The sequence below is a fragment of the Mchenga conophoros genome, linkage group LG11 (assembly GCF_057382185.1).
Source record: "Mchenga conophoros isolate Kocher_MC1m ecotype Shallow Benthic linkage group LG11, M_conophoros_male_GT1.1, whole genome shotgun sequence".
NCBI classification, from domain to species: Eukaryota; Metazoa; Chordata; class Actinopteri; order Cichliformes; family Cichlidae; genus Mchenga; species Mchenga conophoros.
The window spans coordinates 19,770,203-19,782,228 of NC_140536.1; the positions used below are offsets into that span (position 1 = coordinate 19,770,203).

Here is a 12,026-nt window from a genome sequence, read left to right on the forward strand (position 1 = left end):
TTGTCAGACGATTGTTTTTAAAACAATTGAACCGTTTTGAACATCCAAATATTTGAAAGCTTAGCACCTCATGTTCAAGATTATCTCTGATTTCACTGCTGTTAAAGTTTCACATTAACATCATAATGTGATAGGAGGTTTTAGCTGTAAGTGTGGTGGCAGTCTAAGAGGAAATAATGGCCAGCAGAGTAAAGCTAAACTTCCTGTAAACTTGCTGAAGTGCAAAGAGAAGTAACAAAGGAGGAGGAGGAGGAAGAAGAGTCAGTTGAAAGCAGACAGTCTGCAGAGATCAGTGTGTGGAAACAAAAGCTGGAGGCTCACACAGAGTGAGGGTAAAACACTTTCATCCATTTTTCTCTGTAGTATTCTTGCTTCAGTAATTTCATAAAAAATGATTGTAAATGATTGGTGAATACCTAACTGAAGAAGTCTGAGGCTGAGAGATTTCCATTCATAATTTTTAGCTTCTCGATGGCACAGATATCAAGAAATGCTTTAATATGATGCTTTAAACTTTGATATTTCAAGATCTCAGCCAAGTTTATTGGTCACATGAAAAAATATATTAAAACAGTAAATATGTAAGTGTAATATCCCGTATGTGATTCTATCAGCCACTGAACTTTCTATATTTTTACTGCACCTTTTGTGTGTTTGTGCTTTGAAAAGAAAGCGTCTATCCTGTGGAGAGAAGCTGTGCTGTCATTCAAATCAGAATGTTAACTCTCATCTGGGTGATTCTGCTCTTCGCTGACACAGGTACAGAAGGAAATTTTATTTAAATCTTCATCAATATATGAATTTAAGGAAACTACAAAAAGAAGGAAAACTGCAGTTTCAAAGACAGCCGTGTTTGAAAATGTCATTTACTAAGTTAAAAATGGGAAGCAACAGCTGTGAACTGCATCGCTTATATAAGTCATATCAGTTAACAGCAGAAGTAAAGTAAAAGAGGCATCTTTAAATATAAACATTGTAAATGATGTAAACTGATGGTGTTGGTTACCATCATTTTTTATTTTCATGAACTCAGCTTCTTCTCTTCTGGTTTGTGCTCTTTTGTTTTTGCATGTTCAGGTTCTGGGACTCCTGAGCGTCCAAAGAGCAACAGCAGAATCACACAAAGTGGTAAAAATGTATCAGCACAGGCTGGACTGTGTGTTTTTCTAGCATGTTCTTTTACTACAGAGGATGGTCATGTTGAAAATATAACTTGGTATAAACATGATGGAAACATAACTAAAACAATATTTGGCTCCAGTAACAATACGAAAACTGAACCTGAGTTTAAAGGGAGGGTGTCACTGTTGGAGGCTGACCTGAAAAAGAACTGCAGCATCATTATCAATGACCTCACCAAGTCGGACTCTGGATCATATCACGCTGTCGCTAAGACAAAGACTCACTGCACACTGATTGCAAACATCACAGTCACAGTTACAGGTATCAAAACCTACCACAAATACTCCCTGCACAGTGACCACGTTATCATGTTTGATTTAAATGAGTTAGCTCAACTAAATTACAATGAGTTGTATTAACTACAGCTGCATTATGGCACTAGCACATGTTTGTTTAACGTGAGTTTAAGAGTTGTTAAATCATTACCACTCCAAAGATTTTTGTGAATAAACATAATGCTCAGATTAACACAAAGGCACAACGACTTCCTGTAATGCAGGTCCTGTGTCTCCATTCATCATATATGTCAGCTAAAGTGAAAAACAAAAACAGAAACTGCTGAATGTCCTTTAGTCTATTCCTTTGGTCAGACATAAACTGATGTTTGGGTATACCTCACAGAGCTTGCATCTGTCTTGGAACTTTTCAGCCTTATCTTGTACTTTTTACAATTTAAGTTACTTAACAGAGTGATCATACGTCTACTTTAAATTAGTAGTGGTTTTTATGCTGATTATAATGTCTTGTTTCATTTACTTTCCTATTAGAGCTGAGTGAAAAGCCCACACTGGAGATTCCTGAAATAACAGAGGGAGAGCAGACTACACTGACCTGCAGCGCTCCTGGTCTCTGCTCTGGATCCACTCCTAATATCACCTGGATATGGAGTGGATCAGGACAAAACCTCTATGAAATCAAAGAAAACAACACTGAATTCCAGTCTGAGAATATGCCTGCCTTCAAGTCAACTCTGACCTTTAACGCTTCAACAAAACACAACGGTGGTCAGGTCACCTGTAAGGTCACCTGTAACGTCACCTGTAAGGTCACCTTCAAAAATGTCAAAACAAATGAGACAAAAACTCTTAATGTCAAGTGTGAGTATTACTCTTGGCAAAAGTATATTTTATCATTATTACAGTATTAGTAGTAGTAGCAGTAATTATAATAATGTTGTAATTACTGTAAGTGTAAAACTTTCATGACTGACATTATATTTTGTCTGCTCTTATTTTTTGCATTTTTTACCTAAAAAAGCAGTTTTCATTCAAATCTGGAAAGTAAATGTAATATTAATTACATTGTTGTGTTCGTCAGTATCAGATATTCTTATATTGAAGCAATGTGTTAAGACAATTTATGTTCCTATGAGTTTACTGTAATCTTGATGCTGAGCTTCTTATTCTGTTTTTGCAGATGCAGCAAGAATCTTGAATAACTCTGCTTGTGTCGCTCAGTCAAAGGTTTTGACCTGTGTGTGTGTCAGTGAGGGGTTTCCTTCACCCACCATCAAATGGCCACACTTGGAGAGCCACACTGAGTACTCTGTAACAACCAATGTGTCAAACACCAGAGTCACCAGCACCATCACTGTGTCCCAAGATCACTATCACAACTCCACTATTGAATGTGTCAGCAGTAATAGTATTGGAAATACCTCATCAAGTGTCAGCCTTATAATAAATGAGTTCAATGCTAATTCATCATCATTAAACAATACAGGAAATAACTGTAAGTATTTACGAGTTAAACATTTCCCCTATACTCAAATTTAAGACATTTCAATACCTGTTTTCAGCTTTAGGTAATCAGCACGGTTTATCTCATTTGATTTCAGATATATTCACAGAGTTTTTAACGATTATTCTAGAGAAGAAAGTCTACATTGCATTGTTGACCGGGTTTGTGATTGGGATAATCCTTTCAACAGCCATTTCTTGTTTGGTAACAAAATGTCGCAGGTAATATTACTATTCTATTTTTGACATCAGTGTTTTTGTATATTTTATTTTATAAAAAGGAATATTATATTTTCTGAATTGTTCATATTAATGCTCACCATCTTCCTGGTATATTCGAACGATTTCTGTTTGCACACATGTAAATTTCTATTAGGTCATTTTTATATAAAGTTTATTATATACTGTTAGAGGTCCTAAATGGTGACTTAAATTTTTATACCAGAACTTTCCACATATAAATACCATTATATATGGGAAAGAACTGAAACACATATTGTAAAATATCAAAATTGTCAGATATTGTATTGTCACCATTATCATGCTGCAATCATTATTTACTTTTTGTGAGTTTTCATGCAGTTTTGGCTTATCTTACGTCATCAGCTTCCGAAAATTAAAACTGAGACACATGCCATCATATTTATATGTAAAGATAAAGTGCATTTTTTGATCCAAGATATTTTTTCGGCTTTTAACATGAGAAAAACCAGATTGAGCACAGAAAATAATCAGATTATGTGAACTATATGGGGGTTTTTTTTGCCACGACACAACACTTCTGGTCTGCTGTGAGACCTTCACTAAGCTTCATTTCTATTAATTAATTTCTTCCCAGAAAAAAGTGGAAGAGGTCAGAAAATCTGTCTGAAAACCTGGAGATGGTGACTACTGAAGCTGGTCTAATGGTAACTTAAATAAGTACTTAGCCTTTGATAACATATCTGAATATGATATTTATTTTATGATATTAGTTTGATTTTAATTATATTTTTGGTCAAATATTAAGCTAGTTTGGTTTCTGTCATGTTATTACGTCATTATTGTTTTTTATAAGCTGTCAAATTACCTGTAATTGCTGCCTTGTGCTTGACAGATGGATGCTGATCAAGCAGCAACATATGATGGGATCCGTGAGCCAGAGGACGCTGAAGGAGAAGCTGAGTCTGTTGCACAATTACCATCCAATGGAAACTGCACAACAGAGGTGGAGTACTCCGACATTAACTTCTCTGCACTAAGACCCAAGAACCCTGAAGAGGCAGCAAACACACAGGATGCCAGAGACACAGAGTATGCTGAAATTAAAAGAGAAGAAGTGAGACAAGAAGATGCCCAAGGGGACAGTGAAATGTTGGAGGCCAATGAAGAGAATGAGTTCATGAGTAAAAAGGACAATGAGGAAGGTGAGGATGTGGCGCTGTATTCCAGTGTGGAGGAATTAATGGGTTAATTATGAGAGCTGTGAGATATATCACATTTGGAGAAATTAACATTACAAACAGAAGATATATGCATGCTGCAATCAACGTGTGCGTTGAGAATTGTGTGTGCTTTGTTAGATGAGATAGAATTTCTGGGATTTTTCAATTACGAAAAATATAAGCATGTATGTAATATAAAAGGATAAACACGTTTCCACAGGACTTACAAAAATGGTAAAAATATCAGGCTGTGGTGTTTAATGTGGTCTAAACAGAAAAATAGTGGGTCGACTAATCAGATCCAGGTGCTGACAAAAAGGTTTTCATGAAATATCCTCTCATGTTATAACTTCTTTCTTTGGTATGTAAGTGGCAGTCATTAGTGGAGACTCCACTTATTTAATACAAGGAAATATTCAGATGTCAGCCATACTATGTAAATATTGTAATAAATCTTCTTATTTACTTCACCTTCAAAAGACTGTTCCACAAGAACATAAGGTGAAACTGTTTAAATTAGGGGTGTCAAACTCCAGTCCTCAAGGGCCGGTGTCCTGAAACGTTTCCATGTGTCCCTGCTGCAACACACCTAGATAACCTTAGTATGTCATTTGCAAAATTCTGTAGAGTTTGACTGTCTGCTGAGATGGCAACCCCTAACCCAAGTCAAGTAAATTTAAATAAATGAAGTGGAAAATGTACGTGTAAAAGTACTTTTATTGCACTGTGTTCATTCACGTATGAGCTGCTGTGAATCAAATGGCTGAATTCCCCATCTCAGCATGCTAATGACCTACTAATGTTATTCAGGTGTGTAGCAGCAGGGACACATAGAAAAGTTTCAGAACGCCGACCCTCGAGGACTGGAGTTTGACACCTGTGGTTTAAAACATGAATATAAATGTTAAATCTTTGTGAAAAAGTTTTTGTATGCAAACAATATTCTTTACATTTTGCATATCTCTGTATGATACATCAGGTAGAATTAGCAGCTTCATGTAGCAGTCAAACATTTCATCATGTTAATAAAATTCAGTCATAAATAAGGTGAATGCAACTGAAATCAAATTCAAGCTCAGAGTGAGAATTTATTCAGTTACATTATTGAGTTTATGCAGGAGGGGAGAGAACACCTTTGCTTTGTTTTAAACCATAAAAAGCTAAAGGAAAGCACACCCTGGTAAAGCTTTTGTACAAATTCAGACCACGCATGGCATTTTCTAGTTTGACGCCTCTCAGACGAGGGTTGTCTGTGTTCTGCTGAACTGCTGTAAATAGTGCAACTGCAAAAGTCCAGCTCCACCTTTCAGGCTACTTCCCAGCTCCACAAACACTGGACTAAGGGGGTCATAATATTTAGATTTCAGGTTTCTTTTACAGCTTAAAATTGACCGTTATAGTATCTTACTGTGTCAAAATGTGAGAACAGGAAGATTAGATCCACCGATAATAGAGTGATGCCTAATAAGGAAGTATATATATATATATATATATATATATATATATATATATATTCGTCTGTGACTCTTGTGAGAACAATAACTAGTTCATGAATACTGTGCATGTGTACAGATGACAGTTGTAAGTAGATGCATGCTCAATCTTTGTGTTTGAATCTAAAGCATCTTTTAAATAATATTGTTTTAATCATATATTTTTTAATATGGTTTTCATATATCAGTAATCGCACACCATCATACTTTAAACAGTATGCACTGTGTCAGCTATTTCACAGTTTAAAGTGGTGATGAGGCAAGATAAGTGAAGATAAAGTTGTTGTTGGTTGGTTGGTTAGCATGACAACACATTGTTTCTCCTGTTTTTAGCAACTGTTGTGTACTTCCTTTTTTTTATGATTTATGTCACTTATAGTCATTGCTACAATGAAAATACCTTTTTGTGCTCTTTGTTACATTTATTTTACTACTACTGTGATAGCCTGAGATTGAGGAATTACTGTAGTGTGAGGAGAAGTTGTGCAGGTTTTGTTTTGTTTTGTTTGTTTGAATAAATGGAAGCAAATGCTCATAAGTTTTTTCAGACCTGCCGTTAAACATGTTTTGGGTTTGGGGGATCCAAAATTGATTCCCAGGGGGACTGCGGTAGTAAAATGTAGTCACATGAGTATGGAAAATATGAATTTGCAACATCCTGTAGTGGCATCTGTGTTAAACCTGTTTCCTGTGCAGTTTGCTTCCTGTACATTTTTATTGAGCATTCTTCTGTTAATAAAACTACTGAATTTTTAAAGAACAAAAAAAAAAAAACTGCCTCTTGTCTTTCCTGAGAAGATTTCTCAACATACAGATGAGCCTCCTCTTTAAAATTAGGCGCAACAAACAACACAGTAACTGAGTTTATGTTGTTGGTCCTCACTTGAAAGTTTATTTATCTTTCAGTATAATTTTAACCTCATCAGCACCGTTTTCAGAAATATGTAACACACTAAATTTTCTTAAAAATTGCAGTGTTTATTTTCTTTTTCTTGTTTTTTCTATTAACTATAGCACTTTAATTAACTGCTATTTAGTTATACAGTTCATTAAAGTGCAACACTTTCCTCTTTAGCATATGTAAGAATGACATATTTCTTAAACTCTGCTGCAAATAGCATTTCCTCTTTCAGGGCTTAGGTAGAAGCCTTGCAAACTTAGATTTGATGAAGTCTGTCTTCAATAGTAAATCTATTTCATGATATATTAATAACATTTTCAAGTCTTCTGTCCCTAAGGTATCCTTCTTCTTGAACATTGGCCTTTTTGTTGAGTTCAGTGCATGGCTTCTCTGGAGGCAGCAGTGTGCAGTGTTGTTGAACTGCATTATGATATTACTGGCCACTTCATGAAGTACACGTTGCTTTTGCACCTTGGATCAATCTTTTGATTTTGAAGTGTTGTACATTCAGAGATGTTCTTCTGCATACTGGGTATAAAGAGCAGTTATTTGAGCCTCTGTTGCCTTTCTATTAGCTCAAAAGAGCGCAATCATTGAGCTCTGACATCAGGCAAGGACGTTTTTAGCCACTTTCTGGATATTTTCTCTTTTTGAGACCAATTTCATAGATCTTTCTGTAAACATTAAAGACTATAAATAGCACAATTCAATCAGGACCGTCCTTTAAAAAAAAAATGCTGAATAAGTAAATTATAAAGATAGATAACTTTGTAGGGGTGTAGGGTGGGGTTATGTTAACCATAAATTGAAATTTGTCTTCAACATGGATGAAAATTGATAACAAGCCTCATAACTAGAAAACTATGATTCTTACAACTGTCTTAATGCTGTCTTTATATTTCTATTTACGAGGAGTAAAAGCCAAACTTGCGGAGGAAACCTGTCAGCGAGCACGTTTAGTTCACAGAGTGCGCCACCCCAACAAGTGACTCAGACGTTTGCTCTATTTCTGCGTCAGAAAACCCACAGTTACCTTATTTCACAGTTTGACTCAGTTTGACCTAAACGTGCTTTCTGGAACAACAGGTCTGACTTTTAATGGCTTTGACACAACACAAATGGCACTCAAACAGCTACACAATGTGACAGCAAAAGTAGTCTGGACTGTGCATCTGCCAGCAAAACCTAATATTTTTCATCATGTAGCCTTAGCGCCGCATTTAAATATACAAGTTACTTTTACTTTAAATAAATAATATTGTGGTCACCTATTCTGCTCCATTACAACTCCACATATTTATTCTTGCAGTCTATTAGCAGGAATCATACTATAACATAATCACTGTTTGTCATATAATGAGCTTTGATGCAGTTTTTGGAGCAAACCTTTTCAGCTCCTTTCCCTTTAAGACTACCTGCCATTTACCGTAACCTTTTCATCAACAACAGCTTTTAATAGTACGTCAGGACTCTTAGCAACAGAGCTCTGTTGCATTTATATCATTATATATGATCAAGACTAGAGAAAAAAAACTAATGTGTGTTTAGCCTGACATTTCGGCTCACAAGGATTGCTTGCAGATAAGCTGGCCTCATTATTTAATATTGATCATGTCTGATATCTATTTTGAACATTCACCATTGTCAGTCATTCTACATGACCAAAAACAAGGAAAAGCATCACAGGTCTGCTTTTGAGGTTTTATTTCCTTCTTCGGTTTCAAGCTGTATTTAACAATTTAATCTGATCTGTTACAAGCCCACTGAAAGCAGCCAGGGTGTTTACGTAACATTATATAAAAGTAAAATTTTCAAAGCAGAAAAACTGTTTTTCAAATTCATATAATTCAAAATATTGCATTAGAGATATGCAGTAAGAGTAAAGACTATGAACAAGGACGATTTCAAATGGAGATAAAACTGACTGGAAGAATGAAACCTCAGCAGTCACTCTAATAGTGACCTGCACAACATACGTAGCTCTAAAGCAATATATCACAACCCAGATCTATGCATGGAAATGTCTCTTGAAAGGAGACTTATGGCTACCTCTGCCGTTGATGTTGTGATTCAGCGTGTTTGCACTGCGAAGGCCTGACCTTTTTCATCAAAATGCCACTATTAAGGAACTGCACTAAATCTGCTGTCATTTCTGTCCATGAACCACGAGGTCAACAGCACCGTCATCCTTACTGTAAAAGATTAAAGCAGAACTTCTGCTGCATGTGTGAGTGGAAATGAAAAAGGGAGAAATAAAAGGGAACCTCACCACAAAAAAGTAGAAGAAGGCAGTCCCTCATCATCATTTCTAATTATATCTTCTTCTTCTTTTTTTACCACCACTGTTTCTTGACATTAGTTTGACAGTTTTTAAAATCTATATCTTTATAGAGTAACAAACCTATTGTACGTAAAAGGAGAAGCACTTCAAACGAAGAGGAAGAGGGTGATTAAAAAAGGGCTCCGTAAGTCAAGTGTGACAATAATTAAGAAATGTTACACCTATGTTGTATTTTAGCAGTTGTTGCTATAGTGTAGCTTAATAAAGGAATGAACTGTAAAGACAGAAATAAACAAACTGATGACTTTTGTCAAGAAGATTGACTAGTATTCTAGTTTGTGCAGCAAAATGTGTTCCGTGTTATTAAAGGCTGCTGTGGTATTTTACTCTATGTTGACATCTAGTGGTTTTATTAGGAAACTGTTGTTTACAGCAGTGCAGGAGCCTATGTGAGCGGTTTTAAATGTATCAGGTGTACCGTACAGGTGATGAATGGCTCACTATTTGTCACCTCTCAGGTGAACGGCTGATTCAAATGAGAGGTGAATGAACAAATCATTTGCGGACTTCTCAAAAAGTGAGTCTCCTTGTTGATAAGCAAAGCAGCATACAGGAAAAAGAAAATGGGCCAAAGAGAAGGGCAATGGTGAAATTTAGAAAAGCAGCAGTAAAGTGAGGTGAGGACAAAGTTAGTCACCTCAAAGCTTTCAATTTCAAATCTCATTCTGTTTCTGCCTACACAGTTTACACAGGATGGTCACACTCTATCAGGGTCTATATAAAAAAAAAAGCACACAAAGTCCATGTTAAATGTCTTAAACCTGAATTATTTCAAATGGGCAACAGGGGGCGACTTGTGTGGTTGCGAAAAAGAAAGTGTCCAGCTATTTAAAAGTCTATTTTCAGAACATTTTTTAATTTAGATGGAGAAGACATCAGTCAGCAATCCATTTTCTTCTACTTCCACATCTATGACCAATTTAGAACCACCAATTAACCTAAAGCCCTGCATGACTTTGGACTGTAGGAGGAAGTCAGAATGTTCAGAGGGAACCAGCAGAGAACGTGCAAACACCACACAGAAAGGCCCCAGGCTGGTTTCAAACCTAGGACGTTTTTGCTGGGCGACAACAGTGCTACTGACAGCACCACCCTGTACGTCTTTTTGATCAAGTACAAAGACAATAAAAAGCTGTGAATATATAATGTAGAATTTCATTTTGCTGCATATTTGCCGTTCTGATTTTTGCATTAAGATGGACTAGTGTATACTGTACAGGGCTGCATGAGCTGGCATATCATGTGAAGAAATAAGTAGCATGTACAACTAGCTAAGATCATACTGTGGCTTTAACCCTTTCACGCATAGTGATTTGTATTCCAGCACACTTGCATATAAACCACTACATTGGACACTGATGTGTCACTCCATACCCTGCCACCCAGTCAAAACATATGTTGTCCACCTAAGTGGACATGTAGATAACTAAATATTTTTTAAAAAAATGAAGTTCAAAAATCTTGTTTGGATGCCTAAAGATGAATAAAAATAATTTTAAAAAAACCTGATTGAGGTTGTCATATGCATGCATGAAAGGGTTAAAAAGACTTTAAGCTTGACTAAGAAATGTATGCTTAATTAAAGTGAACATCAAAGTTCATGTTCATGCACTATTCGTGTGGTGGGCTATTTTGAGAACTTTGCTTTTAATAGATACGATCAATACCACAGACACAGGTTCGCAGCTTACATGTGGTATTGCAAAGACGAAAGCTATTGCTCTGTCTGTCTGCCCAAAGTTCAGGACTATAACCATACATTTTGTTTTTTTGATCCACACAGAAACAGACATGTAAAAAACAAAAAAACAAACTGTAACACATTAACTACATCTTGCCCACAGGTTTCCTAGCAACTTGGTTCTAATGTCAAGGTGTCACCCAGCTGTGACAGTAAGCTATGGTTGAGAAAATCTGGTATAGAAGTAAAACAATTGTCCCCTGCTGTCAAATAGATGAGGAGTTACTCACAGATGGAACCTAAAATAACATCTGACGCTTAGCAGGTGCTAGTTATTTTGCATACAGGGTTCCTCTAAAAATAAGAAGGGGGAAACTCTGTATTTTTCATGACTTTTGAACATGCAGTACTGCATAGCTCTAACAGTTTTAATGGTTGTTCCTCTTTATTAGTAATGCCAAAAAGGAATTTAATAAATGAAAGAAAAACAAAACTGTCAGGTTGCTCTTTCACTGTGTCAGCACTAATAAAGAAAGAAGCAGAGGTACAGAAACAGATGCTGAATTGTAGCACTACCATGAGGACATCTCCATATCATTCAGGTGTTGTTCTATATACCCTAAATAAATCTGCTGGTTTAGGGCTTAACCTCAAGTGTAATTTCCAGTCAGATCTTGTAATCTGAATTATAGACAGCTATCGGGGAATATTCATAATCTTTATTATTCGTTTACTAAGTGTAGGTTCAAACTGTGTTTTGTATAATGATGATTTACTTTAGTGAAGGTCATAAACCCAGTTACAGTGCAAAAGATACAATCCCTATATAAATATATAGTTAGGTTGTAAATTGAAGCTTCTCATTTTAAAATTTATGGCAATCACTGAACTTTTGGTGGTATAATGTCGTCCTATTTTTGCCTGACATAGGATTATAGCTGCTCAACAGTGCTGGGTCTTGTTTGCTAGATTTTTTTTTTCATATTATGATGCACAACTGAAAGGAAAGGATCAGTTGACAAAGAGCGAGCGAGTGAATTCGACAAAGTCGAACGCTGACATGTTTGTAGCTGGTGAAACATCTGGACTGTAGGCAGAGTCTTTAGTAGTTTAGCATTGTCTTGCTAAAATATGCACAGCTTTCCCTGAACAAAACATTACATACATGGGAGCATTTATTGCTCTAAAACCTGTATATACATTTCAGCACTGGCGGTACTTTTCTAGATGTACAAGCTGCCAATTCCGCAGGCAATGATGTACCG

At 36.1% G+C, this 12,026-nt stretch overlaps 1 protein-coding gene across 2 annotated transcripts; it reads left to right on the plus strand.

Moving 5' to 3' along the window:
* Positions 1-274: 274 nt before the first annotated feature.
* On the plus strand, positions 275-5,812 carry LOC146563953 (uncharacterized). Of its 2 annotated transcripts, none has more exons than XM_085291378.1 (8): positions 275-332; positions 674-759; positions 1,078-1,443; positions 1,950-2,279; positions 2,599-2,913; positions 3,020-3,143; positions 3,760-3,829; positions 4,018-5,812. In XM_085291378.1, exons 2-8 carry the CDS (start codon positions 717-719, stop codon positions 4,372-4,374), a joined length of 1,605 nt encoding a protein of 534 aa, XP_085147504.1. In that variant the 5' UTR covers positions 275-332; positions 674-716; the 3' UTR covers positions 4,375-5,812. The 2 variants fall into 2 exon arrangements, with proteins under 2 accessions (XP_085147504.1, XP_085147503.1); XM_085291377.1 differs by having other exon boundaries at positions 279-332; positions 670-759.
* The last annotated feature ends 6,214 nt before the right edge of the window (positions 5,813-12,026 follow it).